The 20,833-nt window shown below is 37.9% G+C and overlaps 1 protein-coding gene across 4 annotated transcripts in view; it reads left to right on the top strand.

Annotated features, from left to right (window-relative positions):
• The window catches only part of aebp2 (AE binding protein 2), a 62,026-nt gene that overhangs the window by 21,864 nt on the left and 19,329 nt on the right, over positions 1–20,833 (top strand). The window contains exon 8 of one of the 4 annotated variants that reach the window (XM_079870036.1): positions 7,619–7,680. The exons of the other annotated variants lie outside the window; for them this stretch is intronic. Within the exon in view, the coding sequence (XP_079726162.1) occupies positions 7,619–7,661 (43 nt within the window). The 3' untranslated portion in view covers positions 7,662–7,680. Of the gene's footprint in view, positions 1–7,618; positions 7,681–20,833 lie in introns of those variants that run through there. 4 annotated transcript variants of the gene reach the window in all.

Raw genomic sequence — 20,833 nt, 5'->3', positions numbered from 1 at the left:
TGCAGCTTGTGCTTTTTGGTCAGACACCAGGGTTTTGATTGACACTTCTCTCTAACTATTTTCCTTGCGGTGCTCTAATTGCTGCTTCAACATCAGTCTGCAACACAAACCGCATCCAGCAGAGAGCGAGTGTTTTGCACGTCTGAAACCAGGTCAGAGGAAAGCCTCAAAAGATTCAGGCTTTGGTAGGCAATGGAGATGCAATCGGATATCTGGTCCAACACCGCTCTCTGTGTGGTCCGAGTTCTCTGCTTCTCTCTCTGTCTGTCGTCCTCACTTTGCTAATTCTGTGTCGCTGAAGCGCTGTTACAAAACAAAGCCCATTGTGTAAGACTTCTCACTTGGAGGTGACTACAGATTGATAGATTACCAGAGCTGGCTGTGAATTGGCTCTTCTCACGTCATGCGTCTAAATGTTTCTCACATGGTCCCTCAGCGAGAACCGAATTTTCACATCCATTAGAGCAAACTAACTGCACCGAGCCCCAAACCTCTGTGAAACTGAGCTTCACTAATAATTAGACCTGCAATCACATTGATGGCTTGTGGGAAGGGTACGGCTCATGCCAAAGCAACAGAAATGTGGAGGACTGTTGTGATTGGCATGCTTTGAGATAGACAATTTTGTCTATGCTGTCTGAATCGCTAAAAGACCCCAGTGATCTTATAAATAGGTCATTCTGTGAAACCCGTGCCCTTCACATTTTTGAAAATTAGATTTTTACAGTATTTTTTATAAATGACTGTAATATTTTGAATGTTATATCAGACAACGTGTTTATTAATTGCACTGCCATCTCGAAATAAATTAATGCATGTTAATGTATGTTGACTAAGTGCAATGTAGTGTTGTCAAAAATATAGATTTTTTTGATGCATATCGATACTGAAATATCTGAATAAGCTATTGACACTCAAGCCCTTTGGGTGTAAAACCCTTTACTCACTCATTTCATTTGCTCCGGGTGAATATTGTTGGTGTTCCAAGGCTTGACTTTCAGTGTGGAATTGCAAGTATTGAGCATAATTTTACTCATTCCCGCAGATTTTGTGCTCACACCCAAAGTGCGCGCACATAAAGACAAGTATAATGGCTATTTAAAACAGTATAATGGTGTCCGTGCGTCAGGTCTTAAACTGACAGCAGCCTAATATACCGGCTGCCAAATTATGAGATCATAGTAAAAATATCTATATGGCAGTTTTCAGTCAAAATTTTGTCTAATAGTGGCTAATAACTTTGGAAAACCACTAGCCACAGTGGCTGGTGAGCAAAAAAGTTAATGTCAAGCCCTGCGTGTATATTAAAATATACTTTTGTGTGTATTTGTATGTATTTTGATGAAAAAAATATTATTTAATATTGTTATTCTAATTAAGTTTAAATTATTTCTATATAATGTGAAAGAGGGAAACAAATGGCACTCATTTAGTTGAATGAACCAAATGCTGTGAAGTCTGATTTGGACCTTTGCTCTCATAACACATTGTCTTTCTCCTCGATCAGAGACTACGTGTAAGCCAACGAGGTCTTTACTGACCTTCAGTTGTGCTGAACAGCTGGCTAAATCGTGCTTCTCCAGAGAGCGCTTTCATCCCAGAGGGGGAAGATGGTGTATTTTCTACTCTGAGCTATTTAGAGATTAATTATGTCTCCTCTGTCAAAGAAAAGGGCCAAAAACTTTGTTGTCATTGTCAGATGGCCATGTTTCGTTATGTCGCTAACACACGCTGCCATGAAACAGACTGGCGTACTACATATAGCTAGCTTTTGAGGTCGAGGGAAGGGGTTTGCTCAACGCTAGCAGCTACTCATCCACAGCCAGTGTTGCATATGCTAATGCGATCCTGACAAACACTCCCGCTCCGAACACAGCGTTTGGCAAATTAATTCACGCTGCAGTGCCGCAGTGACTCATTGAGATTTCTGCTGCTGTTGTCGTACCCGAGCAAGCATGTTTTGTTAGCCTGCTACACAACAAAAGATAATAAATTGCTTGGCCAATCGTTTTGTCTTTTTATCCAGCTCATTTCCACCTGGGCCTGGATGTGTAAAAGTGCAAACATGCTAATTGAAAAGTAAAGTGTCGCATGATGTATCTTTGTTTCTTGTGTTTCCATTTGTTTTATTAAGACATATCCTTTGCATTTTATGCTGCATTCACATAATTTTGGAATTATCATATTCGTGTGATGAGTGCACATGAATTTGACCACAAATTTGGACATGTTAATTATAGAATCATGGTAGAAGCTAATTCGTTTTTGGTTATGAATTCTAAATTGCCCAATTTTGCCGTTTGTGTTATGACCAAAATCACTTGAATGCACGTCACAACTCAGAACTCAGTCTTCTCAGAAAGACTTAAAGGCAGCAAATAGGCCCTTGATAGTGAGCACATGGCGTGACACACTATCAGTCGTCACACTTGGGCTCTGGTCTTGATTTTGGGCTCATTGTTTTCAAGTCCGAGAGGAAGTGAGGTACAAGAGATGTGTGGACTCCATGTGGAAACCATTCCCTTGTTCCTGTAGCCGCTTTTCGAGAGCCTCGGGCTTTGGTTCTTACCCAGAACTGGAGCGTCGATGATGGTCTGAACTAAAAGCGCTTTTCGGATTCAGTTCTTCATAGTTGAGAATAGTGTTGTTTTTTTGTTTCATTCCAGTGACTTGAATCTGTTCACCAAAAAGAATCATTCAGATTTGTTGACTGATTTGTCAATGGCCCTTTCTGCAGGTTTCTCTTATTCAGTTCATCATGTTTGAGAACGAGTTTTTGATTCAAATCACTCACTGTCTTGAATTCTTTGAAACTGTTCAAGATAAAGATTCATTCACTGAATTTTTCAATGGGCCTTTCTACAGGTTGCATTGTCCCACCCAAGTCTTTTTGAGTCACTAAATCATTCATGCAGTTGATTCATCAAAAAAAAAATTGTCTTTTATTAAAATTTGCATGTCTGCAGATCTAATAAGAGACTTTAGAGTCGTAAAGCATCTACTAGATCTGTAATTTCCCCCCTCCATCTTGACAAAGGCTCGACTTACTATATAATATTTGTACAGTATACAAAATACAATAATAGTCTAAATTCATTGAGTTTCAATAACATCCTCATGTTAGTCTCGCGTAGCCAGACTGATGGCAGAAGGTCTGAACTTCAACGCAGCTTTCATTGGCCAAGGACCGGACAGAGGCTGTCTGACTGACATGTAAACCAACCAGTCACAGTTTGTTTTGTTCTATATCATGTTTAAGTGCGTGAAAACGTCTCGTCAATGTCCCTACAATAACAGACCGGTGTGTAAAACTCTTGGATGTATTTTAAAGAGACTATGCCGCAAACTTAACATACTTTTGAAAATCCAGCGTTTAGTTGATATTGATTAGCGCTCATTTTCACAGTTGTAAACACGACGGCGTTCTTCCTCCATAAGAGGGTTTGGTGTCACTGCATTTTTTGTTTCCAGGCACACAATCAAACAATCAGATGACGACTTCGAAACTCCTGAAGTGTTTACAATTTTGTGTTCCATATGCATCAGACGTTCTGCCAACGGTCTGTGGCGTCTCCTCATGTCATTTTAATTGTCTTTGGTCATCAGTTAATTTTACAAGGTCTTAACTCTTCTGCCCTCCTTCTCTCCTTGTTGTGAATGAGAGTGACACATGACAGTCTGAAGGAGTGTGAGCCGCCTCGTTCAAATCCTTCTCCATGATTCAGATGTCTCAGTTTGTCTCGTTCAGAGTCTCATTCAGTAGACCTCAGTGAACAAATAATGTCGTAAAATATGAGTCAGTGCATGGAAGAGAGCAAGAATGATTTGTTCACTAGTTGCTAACATAATCTCTTGTTTCATTCTTACCTTTTGCCTTTATCCCAAATGCCGTTTTAATGGCTGTGACGTCCATCGGCTGGTTTGTGGAAGTGATCAGTGTAAACAAAGCCGGTGCAAAGAGGACTTTGGCAGCGGTGGACATTTGCACACACAGTCCATTAATCATCTGATAACCCCTGCAAGCTGTCCAACCATGTCTTTCTCATACAAAGATTCTTGTTCCTTTGGCTTTTCTCCCCCCCCAAAACATCGAAAATTGCTTCACAGCTGCTCTTGGGATGGGAAGAAGAAACATTTTCAGACACGGTGTTTACATTGCTCTTCTAGCAAAGTGCCAGTGGGACAGACAGACGTGTAATGGAGCGTTCCACCAAGTAGAAACACTGGACGTTGTACCGGACAACAAGTCAAATAACTGAGTGTGAGAGAATCTTGGCCTCGTTCCCTTTCCTGTCAGTTTGTTTTCCATCTCTACGAAATGTTTTCAGGCCCTTCACAGTTATGCTAACACAATCCAAACTCTCCTGGACTACTGTCAGAAATGAGACACTTAGTCCAGCATAAATTTTTGTTGGTAAGGACAAATGCTAAAGGAGCAAACCCAAGAGTGTTGACAAAGCATCTCACTTTTATCACTGTTTGAAAGTGTCTGTCAGAATTTGGCGTTGAGCTATAAATATCAAACCCTCTGCGTTTCTTCTCCGTGACAGCCTTCTTGTTTTGTAGGAGCTGTCTGTTGCTGGATCTGAGACTGTAAGCAATGGTCCCGTGGGGTCACGTTCGGAGAAACATCTTGGGTTAAATACGACCCCTAGTTTGTTTGAAACGTTTCCTATAAAAGGCCTCAAGTTTTTGGCAGTTTGTGTAATCTAAGAAGGCATGGCCTGTATTTGAGCGTGAGCTAGAAGTCAACTCGGGTCAACTTTTCACATTCATTTGCTACATATCGGCTAAATTGCCGTAAAGTTAAAGAGTTTCAGCGAGCGGCAGGAACTCTTGGCTGTGGTGTAACCCAACAAAAACATCAAACAACAGCGTAAACCTCTTCCAAAACCAGGTTCTGGAAACACATGGAGAATGTGGCTTAGCTCCATTTAGTCCAAACAAGAAACAGGTTTTTATAGGATTTGGGTTGAAATTCAAGGCGTTTCGAGTGTATTTGCGAACCCTGTATCGCCAGACGCAGAGTCTTGGTCAGTTGGGAATATTGGATTGTACATTTTTCAAGGGATTCAAGTGTGGAAACAACGAGTCAATCAATCTTGTAGTGGTTGGCAGTGGGAAACCTCTCGTTCTTAGCATCCCACGTATTTTAGAGTTATCGGAAAAGGTGGCTGCCTCTTACAGGTGTTTGCCAAAAGCGGCAGAATTCAAAATATATTGCATTACTAAACCGCTTGGTTCTTTGGTCTGGGGGGAAAAAAAACATGTAGTCCTGGTCCGCTTAGCGTTCACATTGGCATTTTAAGACCGAAACTGAAGGCATAGGGATATGATCACAACCTGATTAGTCGGATTTTATTACATGTATTTTGCGATGAAACTTACCGAACATTTGGTAATGCAATTAATGCTGTGTTCTTGGATAAATGCGCTTGTTGTATGTGCGTGGTTATTTTGACCAGCTGAGAACCCGTGAAGAGCTTATAAAATGTGGAAAAAAGAGTGAAAACAGTGACAGAAATCCATCCGTCACACACAAACCAAGATCTGATGCGAGGAGACGCGGTTCTGATGCCTGTACTGAACTGTGATGGGAAACATCGCGACTATGACGAGTAAAAAACAGGTTTGCTTGAGCATTCGGCCCTTTTTAGGGTCCATCTTGTGACATCATGTCCTGTTTTTGGTTCGTTTACATGTTTGGTCCGTTTTGCGTGTGTTTGGAAGCGGACCGAGACTCATCTTTTCAGCGTCTCGCTCCACTTGTTTGGTGCACCAGGGTTCAGATGGCAGCGTTCACACTGAACCGCACTAACAGAGCAATCGCACCAGGGTTCGTTTTAATCCAACCAAACATGCCAAGTTTGAACACACACTAAATCCAAGTACTACATCTGGTGCATAACTCATACCACACTATTTGTGCTCAAAAAAAAAATCTAATATACTTCAAATTTTGCAGCTTAAGTAGTGTTTTAGTACTTTCCAATGTCGTTTATAGGCGATTACTGGGGAGAACTTTAACCTATAATTGTACCGATAACGTTTAAATATGTAGCGAAAACTTGGACACATTTAAAAGGTTGGTATTAATTGTAGTTTAATAATCATGGAGTTGTGTCAAAAGTTGAAATGGAACTCATATCTCGTAGCTCTGAGGTCATTTGGATCAAGGTTGTTTGGGAACAGGGCAAAAACAAAAGCTTTATTTAGTCATTTAATGAAGTTGAAGAAAATTGAGCATGTAATTCCAGCCCAGTGCTTCAAGAGCACTGCAACGTCTTGTCAGAATCCCTCATTTATCCAGACTCCCTGAGCCCACTGCTGCGTTTTTGCGTGTCCGCAGCACAAGGCTTCTGAAGGCTGCTTTATTGATTTATTAATGCTGTAACTGTGGGGGCTCAGGAGACGATTGGCCGCGGTTATCAAGGCAGTTATTCCACCGTTCTTTGGTCTGAGAAACATTACAGCTGCAATCCGAAGAATGTGTGAAGTAAGTGTTTGGATGCTGGTGGAATGCCGGTCAGGATTTTGCGGCGAGCACAGATTGATGAAATTAATGTACTCGTCAGATAAATAAATTCAAATGCACGTCGCTTACAATATAATATCTCCTCTGATTCCCCACTTATATTCAGCAGAACTCATTGTAAACCGCACGAGGAGCGGGTTGAGATGAAACTTTGACTGCAGAAGGTGTCGAGTTCTTCTGTTAATGGGAAACACATGCAGCTACAGCAGTGTGAGTGTCTGTTCCCGGCGGATCTGATGGGGAGACGACTGAAAGGTGTTCATTATGAAAGTCATAGAGCAGATTGCTGAATAACGCTCCTCATTTTCATGCTGGTCACTCCTGTGCTGATGTCAGTCAGGTCAGATGACTCCTAACCCTGTCCTGATTAGTCAAGTGGGTCATAAGAATTGTTTTTTGATCATATTTCATTCTCAATAGAAAGGAAATAAAAATGAAATATTATTCATATAGAACATTCTCATTGCCGTAATGTCTGGATGTTGTTTATTTCCTTTTTTTTTTTTTTTTGTCTTTTATTTACTCCAATTAAATATTCTGATTTTCATATATACTTCACAATATAATACCTTTATTTATTTATTTATTTATTTATTTATTTATATATTTATTTATATATATATATATATATATATATATATATATATATATATATATATATATATATATATATATAAAACATTTTTATTATTATTTATATGGTAAAATAATTATTTAAATATTGTATTTAAAGTATTTACTGTATACATCATGATGGTATTTGTAAAAAATAAAATGCATATATAAACACACATGCATAACACATATTTTTTTACATTTTCATAATGTAATGTAATATGTTATTGAATAGTTTTGTAAGATTCACTTTTAACTTTTTGTAAGTGTTTTCCTAGTATTTGATTAAAAAAAGCATATTAAATGGTCACAAACTGTAGCGTAACTTGTTTCGTGCAAACAAATGGGATATGTCACATGACGTGATGATAAATTAGCATAATAGAACAAATGACTCACACAAAACTAACTAAAGCCAGAAATGGTTTATTCACCCTTTCCCATTGTTTTTGTCTCACTTCCACCCAGCAATCCCATCATCCACGAGGACTTTCACTGCGGCTCCCATTAAACCCCACGGGTAAATGACGGACGTGTTAATTCCATTCCTCCAATCAGCTTTGAGAGAACGCCAAATCCATCTGCACTGTTGCCCTTTCTTTCCCAAAAGACTTCCTGTGACCTCATGACATCTTCACTGTTATTTGCAGTGGATTATAAAGCAGATAGTTCTGGTCCTGGATGCTGATTGGCTAATACAGCATCACAGCTGTGCAAAAATATATATATATGTGTATATATATGTATATGTATATGTGTGTGTGTATAGTTTTATTTTTCCTTATGTATTATTACATGTAAATAAATGTATATTACATATACATTTGTGTGTGTGTATATATGTATGTACACATACATGCATACATATACATACACATATAAAATGCATATGCATGCATTTTATTTTTACAAATACCATCATGATGAATAAATACTTTACAATATATAATTATTTTTAACATATTATATGTAGTTTATTATATTATATTTATCATAAAATAATGAAAAATAAATCTATTGAAATATATAAATTATTTTGTAATATAAATATACTATAGTTTTTTTATTTAAGTATATGTGTGTATCTATATATACACACACTTATTATACATAAATTAATAATTATATATAATTTATCATTTTAAATAATTTGATTATATATATAATTGAAATAATTATTAATTACATTAACTTGGTGTCAGGGCCTTTTTGCTATTTTAAAAGTTTTAAGTGTTTTGTCATGCGTGTTGTATTTTTAACATTAGGTTAAGAGTGAGTAATCGTGTTAAGCTTTTGAAGTCTTTGGAGACTGACTGAGACTGCAGCTGTTGGTCGTTTTCCCATGATGTTTCTGTGATGGGAGCACATGTGGTGAATCAGTGACGTGTGAGCTAACAGTGGCCTGCTCTGATGTCATAACCCCATGTGATGGACAACAGGCCAGAGCCCTCAGCTGTGTGTGTGCGAGGCGGCGTGACACGGATTGGGTACAAATATAGCAGAGCTCTTTTGATAATGAAAAGATGTACGTGAGCGTTTTTGTCCCCTGAGAGCAGACGCTCCCCAGAGACGGGCCGCACATTATGAAGTGCATCATCCTCTTGTAGTTTGGCTGACTGTTTGTGGAGGCCACATCAAAAACTCGGCCAAGTTCAACGTTTCAGTCATGACACAGAATTCCTTTCGCTTGCTTTATTTTCCTGTCTGCGCTTCAAACATGCTGAACTTCATGATGCATTAGCCAACCACTGAGCAGAACCCAGGACAGTGAAAATTGTTTGTATCTTGGGATGTGCACGTCTTTCGGTGTATATACAGTGTATATATACTACTGAGAATTTTTTTTTTTTAAAGAAATGCTTCTATTCAGCGAGGATGCATTACAGTAAAAAAATTGTATTTAAAATAAATGCTGTTCATTTTAACTGTCTATTCAGCAAAGAATCCTGGAAAAATACGATTTTTTTTTTTTTTCAACATTGATAATAATCAGAAATGTTTCTTGAGCAGCGAATCATCATATCAGAATGATTTTTGAAGGATCATGTGACACTGAAGATTCAGCTTTGATCACAGGAATAAACTTCCAACATTTACATTTAAAATATATTTAAATAAAAAAAAAATCACAGTTTTGACTAATGTGCTTGAACACTTGGCTCTAACTTGCTGTGATATTGAAATGAAATGTACACAGAGCATTATCATCTTACACTTCCAGCATCAAGTAAATGGGCTGTTCTCACTAAGAGCTATTTGAAGCTTTTAAAATGCATGATTTTTAATACATGCAGAATCAGAATTGTGAACCAATGAGATTGCACCGTGGGTGGATCTAAACGATGAAAAACATGATTAAATGTATCGCTTTTAGAGCATGGTTTAAGGGTGTGTGCTTTCAAACAATATCTGATTCTGTTATATGCTGTATAAACACCCTAATAATACTGCTAGCTGGTGACTTTAATAAAACATGGCTAAAATATTGTTTTGGACTGAATAACCTCCCTCCAAAAAAAACCGAACGCAATATTTAGCGAGTAGGGCAGCGGGTTCATGCAGGCCGACTCGGATATCATCTAAACTGTTCTATCGTTCCCATCAAACGTCTTGAAAACACTTGATCCGGGGCCGGAGCGTGCTGTGTGTAGACCACGCTCACCACACGGAAACATGCCTCTCATTACGTCAAAACACTCCCATCTATGGCCATGCCTACCCTCCTTAACCAGCAAATTCCTTGCATTATTTATGTCGGCAGAAAAGAGCAAGTGACGACAATATAAAGGGTGTAATTTGCACGGCCGTGGATGTGTTTATGAGCGTGCACACGCACAGATATTATTGCAGTTAAACAAAGTCCCGCAGAAACTTCACATCTTTGGTATCTGAGGAGATTTTGTGCTTGGGTTCCTGTCGGTTGTTCGCGTCCGGGGTCACGGTTTACAGCTCTCGGGTCCTATGGGAAGGTGTTGGGGAGATGTGAAGCAGGGAAAACAAGAGCAGCGTTTGCACTCACAGCTGAGTTCAGTACAGCGCTGCAGCAAACTGATGACTCCCAGATGTTTAATAAAGCCCAACTCTGTTTCTGTAACACACACACTTTTTCTGGACTGCTGATTTCTTTTAAAAAAACAGGCATCCCAAACCCGTCCACAAATGCTGTTTTCATTTTAAAAACCCATTTACCTTAATAAATGGGGTATATGTACTGTAATCTGTTTACGTCTGTCCTTAGCCTTGCACGCAACTGCCCAATGTTTTATCATTTCTCACAGTGTTAACGTTTCACCTCGTGTTTCAAATGTTGCTCGACTGTGGGAACGGGAGCTTTGCATGTGGTTATGTGGACACTGTCTCTCTACCTTTGTCTCACTCGCTCTCAAAGAGTCAGAGAAGTTTGCAGACTTCGAAACTCAAAGACATGCTGTGACTTGGTAATGATCTGTGGATTTATTCTTGTTTTTTATATATATATATTAAATTAAATGAAAAGTATGGATAAATCTCATAAAACCATGTAATGGAAAAAATTAGAAACATCATTTTCCATAACAAAATGAGACCTATTTCATTTATTTATTTATTTGGCAAAGACAGATTTTTTCCCAAATATTCTCATTACCGTAATGCATCCATCCTTTTATTATTGTAGTTTTTTTTCTCTCTTTTTTTCTAGTTTCCATTTTAATAGCTGATACTAATTATGGATAATTATGACAAGAATGTAGTATTTTTTACTGAATTAATACTTTACTAATACTGCAGTGCAATGTTTTTTTGCATTACGGTAATGAGAATTTATTGGAAAATGTGCTCAAACTAATATAAAGTTGTTGTTTTTTTTTTTTTTTTTATCGAACAGAAAGGCAAAATATAAATTATTTGTATTTCTTTCTTTGATTTTGGATTGAAATATGACCTCATGGAAATCATGTAAATTATTATATCACTTTATTAAAACAATTCAAAGCTTGAACTTTATCTACTAACAGGAAAGAAGTTAGTGTCTAGTGCAACCCATAACTGTATACTATTTTTTCTCTATTTTTTTTTTTAAGTAACACTGGTTTATTTTTCACAGAACAATATCTCAATCCCTCATTGTAATATTGTTCCATTAAACTGAGCGTTTGGGCTCCAGAGGGCCGGACAGACATTGGATATTGTTCCAGTCCCTTCTGTTTTATTTTTTATTTTTGTGCTCATAACAAGTGGAAGGTTTGGTTACCAGCAGCTTGTAAACGAGCTCCTGTGTGGAATGTTTATCAGTTTGTTTCCACTGGATTATCCAGGAATGATTTGCAGTGGGCCGAGGCGTTCTCGCTAATAAAACCAGGAGGGAGACTTTCAGTCTAATTGCCTTTATTTCACTCGTGCTGGTGTCTGGATAGTGTGGCTTCCATTGCTGGCCTTCATTGTGTTCACAGATTAGACTCTGCGAGCCAGGCGTCTTGTGTTTTCATGCTTCTGCCAAATGTGTGTGTTTAGGAGAGGCGACAATCCTATCTCTACACTGTCTTGGGAATTTTCTAAAAACTTCCAGAATCTCTCCGTGGCACAAATCCAGCGAGACGACACGCTTCCCAGTAACCGGTCCGTTTTGGCTGCTTTCGTATTGTCCTACTCTCATATGGGTTTGGCTTGGGAAGAGAGTTTCTCTCGTTTCCATTTTTCCCCACTTACTCATTTCTTACTCCAAATATTTGATTTTTATTTGATGTATACGTGTTCTTTACCCTGTTGGACTTGGACTGGAGGATTGCCGGATAGTGAAATTACCCAAACCGCATACACACACGCACACACTTACATGCTGAACTGCGTCCATTAATACAAAAAAGACTGCAAAAAGCCCTGTTCACAAAGGCACTTTTGTGTTGGCGATCCGTTAAAGGTTTTCTTACCCAAAAGAAAGCAGAACACCTGCCGGTTTAAGACGACCACACAGGCGAGACCAAACAGTTTGTCCATATTAAACCTCTTTTTCTGAATTGTAACGGTTTAGTTCTTCCGTCTCATACAAAAGACACAAAACATGTTCAAACATCTGTTTGGAAAGTATCATTACATTTGAATTAGTAATGCTTGTTAACGATTTAAACAAAACTTTGTGCTCCAAACATGAATAAGTCTTGTTGAATTAAAAAAAAGAAAGAAAGAAAGGTGGAAACAATCCCAAGACTTTGAAGGCACCTGGATATATGAATAAGAATATGATTGAAAAATTAAAAAAAAAATTGTTTTCCTTTAATAAAATATCAATTTCAGGACCATTAAGATATGTTGCATCATGATGTGATTTTAAAAACATTATCCACCAAATTCTTATCACTGTTATTAATTTTACTCTTGATAATTCTGATCATTATATTTTTTCTTTATGGATTCATTTCAGGGCAGTACAACAAATGCTATCATTATGCATATACTGTATATGTATATAGCTAGATATGCATTTGTGCAATGTTGTTTTGCACATTATTCTTATAAGAATTTGTTTGCAAAATGTGCTGAATTTTTCATGAAAATGTCACGTGTTATGATTTTTTTTTTCTCCAGAAAATAGTTTTCTTCAAGCCATTGGGTTGATTCATCCTCTCTATTTCTATTATTATTGTTTTCTAATTATACGCACAAATATACTGTTTTCATCAATGGTGAATTTTGTATTGAAACTCTTCTAATACAAAAGGTTTCATATACAGTATTTCTGTGACTCAACCACTTGTGAATCAATAGCTGATTTGCTTACTGATATTGTTTTGATGCAATAGCTTAATCTTACCAAGACAGAAACTGTTAGTGTTAGTGTAACTGTATATGGTTATACTAGACTGTGACACTGAATACTAGTGTACTGATTACTACATACTGCACAGTATATACATATATGATTTATTTATTGTACTGTATGAAACACTGCATTATGCATAAGCATTTCAAGTATATGCTACATGCTTGTCACATGACCTCAACATGTTTAATTTAGAAAGGGACATCCAGTTAGCCTTTAAAAATACAGTATGCATTTTTTTTTTTTTAATTAGTAATTTAGTCACCTTAAAAGTTTGTCACGGCACATTTTGATCCAGTTATTTTGTGCACGTGCCGAAACGGATATGGTTTCATTTCCCACTGTGGGGCTGATAACAGCTCTTTGTAATACAAATGCGTCAATCGTTGCCTTTAACGCAAGAGTTTACAGACGGTATGAGATGAATCCTAAGTGGCGATGTCACTTCACGCATTCTACCAGCACGGTTCAGCATGGTTAGCCAACCGTGGTGAGAATACACTGAGTATTAAGCACTGAGGGAAATCCGGAGCTGAAATCGGCTATGGTAATGTGTGTTTCATTACCAGAGTAGAGTAGAGTAGAGTAGAGTAGAGTAGATCAATCACAACAGACTTGGTCATCTGACCAATCAGAGCAGAATAGACCAATCACAACAGACTGGGTCATCTGACCAATCAGAGCAGAGTAGACCAATCACAACAGACTGGGTCATCTGACCAATCAGAGCAGAGTCGACCAATCACAACACACTGGGTCATCTGACCAATCAGAGCAGAGTAGACCAATCACAACAGACTGGGGTCATCTGACCAATCAGAGCACAGTAGACTAATCACAACAGACTGGGTCATCTGACCAATCAGAGCAGAGTAGGCTCTCGGAAAGGCGGGGTTTAGAGAGACTGAATCTTCGAACAAATAATTTTTAGACTCTTTGAGAAATGAGGTGATGTGCAATGTATATTACAAGAAAATAAAGTGTATTTTGACATTTGCATGTAAACCTATAGGAGCATAATAATTAAAATAGCATAATAGAGGCACTTTACCACTTATTGAACTGGATTGAATCAACAATGAACTGAGTTGAACTGAATAATGACACTATAGTCTTTTCTAGAGCTGCTTTACAGCTGAAATTGATTTCGAACAGTATGGTAGTATGTTTTTTGGTCATAGGTTTTGTTTCCAACTGCTACTCTCTCTCTCTCTCTATCTCTCTCTCTCTCTCTCTCTCTCTCTCTCTCTCTCTCTCTGCCCCTCTTTCTCCTTTCTTTACCTCCAGCTTATTTGAAATAATGACAGAGAGAATTACACTGTAAAAATACAGGCTCTGCTCCCAGGAGCAAAAAAAAAGAAAATTGCTGGTTCAAAAGAGTCAAGTCAGCAGTGCAGGAAAGAGGCAGATGGAGATGAAGAAATGATTGGTTGAAATAAAAGTGTGCCCCGTCAGAGCTCGACCCTGATAATGGATGATTCCACCTCCGGGCGGGCAGGTGACAAAGAGAGTGAATTATTCTAAATATCCAGTAATCCGGCGGGCGCGGGTCATCTGAACACGTGCAGTGCCGTGTGTCTGCGTATAGATTTGACTGATGGCTGCTCTCTCTGATCAAACCCTCCTGGGATATTAAACTTTCAGCACGTCTCTCAAGCTCACTTTATCTTGCGTAAAGGTTGACATAACTCTGAGCGTCAGTGAACGTCAGCCTTTCTGGACAGAAGTCTCTTTTCCTTCTGCTAAAGAGAGGCGGTTCAATTCTTGTCATCTTAACACTTTTATTTTACCAGCATATACTGTAATCTTTTAAGACAATGACTGCTACACACTGCATATGTAAAACAAAATATACACTGCCATTCAAAATCTGGATCAGTACGTTTTATACTTTTATTTATTCCAGGTAGTTTTGTGTTGTATACTTCATATTTGTGCATGCAAGTTACATACTACAAAAAATAGTATGAGAGTAGTGTGGTAATACGCCGTTTCAAAGGCCATTGAATCTCCTTTTCAACTTTCTCTCTGACTGAATGAGTTCGTGTTCCTGTTCTCAGATAAACGTGAGCTGCTCTCTCTCCCTCATTAAATATTTCTCCATGGATTTATGCTTTCCGTGATCTGTTTGGGCTAGCGCTCGTACTGCTTTCATGCTTGGCCAGTGAAGCTGCAAGCGTGGAGTGGACCGCTGATAGATAAATGCATATATTTATCTGAAAGTTAAATAAATGCTCCGGCACATTCCAGAGCAGGATCGTCTTTTAGGATAAAAGGTCAGAAAAGTCTGAGCTACTGCAAACACACTAAAATTGAATTAGTTAACTGATTTCCTCACACTTAACTTTGGTTTTCTGAGTCACAAAGGCGTAGTTGGCGAATAGTAAACACATTTTTACAAGAAATTGTTAGACATTAAGTTAGTTTGAACAACTGTTAGACTTTACAGTGTAGAAATATCTTGTAACTTTTTTATTTTACAGTCCTTGTTGAATATGTTACATGCATTTACCATAGTAATAACAGTAAATTATTAATGCAACTAACCCTCAACCAAATCCTAATCCTCTAACCCTATAGTAAGTACATGTAGTTAATTATTATTACTCAGTACTTAAATATATAATTACACTGTAACAATGACACCTTAAAATAAAGTGTAACCAAATGTCTTAATAAATGAAGTTACCATAATAAATGCTGCAAAAGTGTTGTTCACCATTGGTTTATGTTAACTAATGAAACCTTATTGTAAAGTTTTACCTTATTATTTAATAGAGGAGCTATGTTTGTATTTGTATTAACTAATGTTAACAAAAATGAATAAATAATGTGTTCCTCATCTAGTTAATGCATTAACCAATGTTCACTACCGGGAGATCATTTAAAAGTGTTACCGAAAAACACAAATAAAGCATTATCAGCCATCGTTTAATGGAAAGATTATCAATCAGCTTGTTTAATGGAGGAAGGGAAAGTTCTAGGAATTGTGATCCTGATCCTGTTAAACTCTAACCCTTACCCAGCGGCTCTTGCTGCGTCCCATGTCTTTTATTTGCTAATGCACACGGCGCTTATATTTAGCAGGCACCATAAATTATACACACATTCAATCTCACGTCAGATTGAATAGCTTGTAGAGCTTGAATCGCGTAATAAATAAAGTGCACGGTGAGTTTAGTGTTTGCCGAGTGGGATCGGCCAATGAGGCGGCTGCTATTTATGATTGGATATTACCACAGAGATTATGATAATGACTGTAGTTCTGTGTATGAAGTGATTACTCAAGACCACTTCATCCTTCGAGCACTTCTGAAGCGCCGCGGACACTGAGCTCATGATAAGACAGATTGCTCGGTGTGTCTCAGGTGAAGGACGCCACTCTGAGGAAGCGTTTGACGTCTTATGTAATTCCTTGTGAATCATGTCATTGCTAATGTTTCACGAAATCCACACGTGAGGACAAATGAAGCGGGTCTCTGAGACCTTCGTCCCTGTCGTGACCTCTACGTCAAGGTTGAGCGGGCTCTCGCGGCCCGAGGGAGCCTCAGGTCTCTTTGAACATTATATTGTTAATGAAAATGGAAAACAGATTAGATCCAGTGACTTCAAAGCCAACGAGCATGAGAGGATGTGCGTAACCTCTGTTCCACTCAAACTTTGCATGTGCACCTTCATTAGCCTGTGTGTTTGGGCCAAAACAACTCGAAATATGTCCTTTCAGTCCTGAATGCTGTTAATATCACCGTGGAACGCAAAAGGAGACTTTCTGAAGAAACTTCTCGCTGCTCTTTTCCATAAGATGGTGGAGACTAGACATGCAATGATGACTAAATTCTGGCAAATTATTTATGCTGATATATAATGTTATGCTGATAATGGATGAATCAGGGTTGTTATTGAAAACTAAAACTAAAACCATTAAAAAACATTTGTCTTTTTCATTAAATAAATGAAAATGTAAAAAAAATAACTTTATTTCAGGTAGTGGCCATTTCACATTTCCGTTTATTTTAAGTTGATGTACTAAAATAACAAACTAAAAGTGAATAAAAACTATATATAGAAAATATAGAAATAAAAATGAATTCAAAATATAAGAGTGTCTCAATGATACTAAAATAACACTGGGATTAATATTAAAACTATATTCTAATTGTATTTTGTCTAATTAATTAAAAAAAAATTTTTTTAAATGCTAAAAGTAAAGTTAGGCATCATAACATTATGATGTTCAGTATGATAAACAGATATTCATCTATTTGCTATATTTGACATATATACAGTATCTTTCATTAAATTATTAGTGTTTTTAAAATCATCATATCTAGTGTTTTGGGGTTTTTTTGTTTTTTCAGCAAGGATGCATTAAAATGATCCAATGTGACAGTAAATAAACAAACGTTTCTATTAAAAACAGTGCTGTTCTTTTGGACTTTCTATTTATCAAATAATCCAGAAAAAAAAATGTCATGGTGTCCACAAAAATATTAAGCAGCACAACTGTTTTCAACACTGAAAATAATAAGAAATCATCATATTCGAATGATTTCTGAAGGATCATGAAGACTGGAGTAATGATGCTGAAAATTACACTGCTTTTAAACTACATTTTACTATATATTCACATAGAAATTGTACATTTCATTGTAATAAAAATTTTAATAATATTTCCCAAAATTACTGTTCTTACTGTAAATCAAATCGCTGAGCATAAGAGACTTCTTAAAAACAGATATATGAAACACATGTGGTCAGTATGAACTGTTTTACGAACATGAAAATTCCTGAATTCTTTCAGAGGGAAAATAACAGCATACGGGATTGGAATGACGTGGGAGTGAGTAAATCATGACAGAAGTTTGATGTTATTCTCTCGCAGTCATCATTGTTTTAATCATCGCGTCCGTCGGGTGGAAAACATGAGCAATGCAGCCGTGACCCTCGGTGAAGTCCGAGTGACTGTTTGCTTTGCCCTCCTCTGATGTTGTGCTATTCATCTTTTATTTCAGGGTGCAGATGTGCGAAATCACGCGCTCGGTCCTTTCAGACGCTCGTCGTGCCCGAGGCGCTTCACTCAGAGCTGTGAAGTCCAAGTCCCCGGCGTGTCAGATCACAGGGCCACTCGCACCGCTAAAAGAGTTGATCTCAGTGCTACAGATTACCTCCTCAAGTGAGGACGCTTTCATGTCCGACATGAAGAAGTTCATCACTGTAGTGGTGCTTTTAATGAGCCTGAGAATGAAAGAGGTTTTAAACTCGTGCATTTTTTAGTTTTAGTGCCGGCTGGTTAATCATTCCATGATGCAAGCTCCGAAGGCATTTTCATTAACTCTCGGGATCATTACCAATGTCTTGACCATCTTTGGACAAAAAGCCTGCCACTTGTCTCACCGTCCCTCACATTTTCATTGGAGTCGTCATGGCCCTGCACGTAACGTTTAACACACGTAATGCTCCTGTGGGCAGGATGAGTTTGATTTCGTCTCGTCAGACTCTTTTCCCTGTAATTTTCATGGGTCATTCCTGTCACTACAAAACATCACAGAATTCATCAGAAACATTGCTAACACTCCCCAAAACATTGTTTTCCCACCAAAATGATGTCACTTCCTGGAGGATGATGATGTCATTAAGCAAGTGATTTTTGTTAGTTAAGGGAAACAATATTCTAGAGGAAACATGTTTGTTTGAAGCATATTATGTGTAGAAAGGGGAGAAAACAACATTAAAGACCCACTGACGTGTCTTGAAACGCACAGCATTATTCAATGTGTTGAACAGGAAGACAGGGCGGGACTTATCGAACAGCTCCTCCCCCTTTTAAAATAGCCAATAGCGTTTAGTTTAATCTCTAATCTCTAACCGTTTCTCCTCCTAATCTCCTCCATATCGCTCTAAAATATCATTTTGTGCAGAATTCAAACATGTCCGATACGTTTTCTGATCATATGATCCGCTCAGTGTTTCGTGTCTCTGGACCGGAGCTGTGGTCGTTCGCGTGACACTAACGTCAAACCAGACTTCATTCACCCAATGGAAATTAATCGTTCCCTATTCCCTATATAGTGCACTATGTGCCATTCACCATGTAGAAAATAGTAAATGTGTGAATAAGTGATTTTAGCCGCAGCTTCAGCATCTATTTATAATGTAGGGGGCGGAGCTTCAGACTCTAGTGAGCATTTGATTGGACAGAATGTCTGATGTGAAGCTGAAGTCCAGAGTGATCAAAATCATTGATCCATAATGGCAGAAGTGAGAGACTGTGAGTTTTGAACGCTCATATCTTCTGAATTCGAATTGTCATTGTTTTGGAGCACACTAGCTTATGGATAACAGTAAGGCTAACATATTCGGTAACACTTTACAATACGGGTGCACTAATCTGCATTAATTCATGCTGAACTAATGCACAGATAATCATGTGTTAATGTATGACTCATGAAGAACTAAACCATTAATTAATGATTACTGCATCAGTAACTAATAAAGATTCTAAATGATTAATATATTAAGTAATAAATTAATTGTTATTAATTAAATGTGTCATAATGTATTAATTCCTTAATAACTTATTTTATTAACTAAAAGTGTAAATTAATGTGTTAATTACCACAGTTGGTCAAAGCAATGTACTTCAACTTCCAGCTGTTTGCTTTAATTAATCATTAACTAATGATTTGCAAATGTATCATTATGTTATGACTTTACTTGTTGAGGCACATGACTATTAACTAATTGATAAGTAATATGCCATTTTGGTGCCTGGCATATTACTTAGCATCTATTTATAATGTAGGGGGCGGAGCTTCAGACTCTAGTGAGCATTTGATTGGACAGAAAGTCTGAAATAATTGATCCATAATGGCAGAAGTGAGAGACTGTGAGTTTTGAAAGCTTATATCTTCTGAATTCGAATCGTCATTGTTTTGGAGCACACTAGCTTATGGATAACAGTAAGGCTAACATATTCATACTAAAAGGCCGAGGAAAACTCATGGCTTAAATACATGTGGAGTAATCAGGGAGAACACAAACAGGTGTGATGATGAACTATTAACCTTGGAGACTAACGGGAATTAAGGATAACGTGAACACAGAAACAGAGTTTACATGTGACAGGAATAGAATATTGCGATGTATAAGTATTTAATAATGAAACATTTTTTAAATTGGACCCAATATTAAGACATAAATGATGGGGACATGAAAAGGTCCTGCATTGAAACTTCCGTGTCGATAAAAGTTTTTTAAAAGCCGTATTTGAGTTGGGCATCTTTTTATGCGTCCCCCAGTTCCTCCTTCTTCCCTTTCTGATCTGTATCTTTCTATGGTTCTCAGGTGGAGGTTTTGTTGCTCTCTCAAGATTACAAAGCAACCCCCCCCCCCCACACACACACACACACACACACACTTCCTGTTTGGGCTGAGATTGATTTCCATCTGCACATGGTGTAACATTACAGTTACTGTACTCCCCAAGGACACAATCGTACACTTCATCACCAGGTCTGGCAGCAGCACAGAGACTAACCCTGTTTGAACTGTGTGTTTACTACATTTATCACAATCAGCCCTGGCTAATTCAGCTCTCTGCCTGCGTCACTGCGAGCCCGCTAATGGTGTGAAGCGCTACTGTATGTGTGTGTAGCGCAGGAGAGCCGGACCTTTATCTGTCTCATCAGCTCATTCTTTCTCATTTAGTTCTCTGTATTCCTCTTTTACACACTTCCCTTTTGCATCATTATCATCTCTCTCTCTCTCTCTCTCTCTCTCTCTCTCTCTCTCTCTCTCTCTCTCTCTCTCTCTCTCTCTCTCTCTCTCTCTCTCTCTCTCTCTCTCTCTCTCAATCTCAAAAAGATTTAAGGTTCATGTTGCACACT

This window comes from Squalius cephalus, assembly GCF_949319135.1.
Source record: "Squalius cephalus genome assembly, chromosome: 4".
NCBI classification, from domain to species: domain Eukaryota; kingdom Metazoa; phylum Chordata; class Actinopteri; order Cypriniformes; family Leuciscidae; genus Squalius; species Squalius cephalus.
Note: the sequence above shows the minus strand (reverse complement) of the source record. Positions and strands in the feature narration are given on the sequence as shown.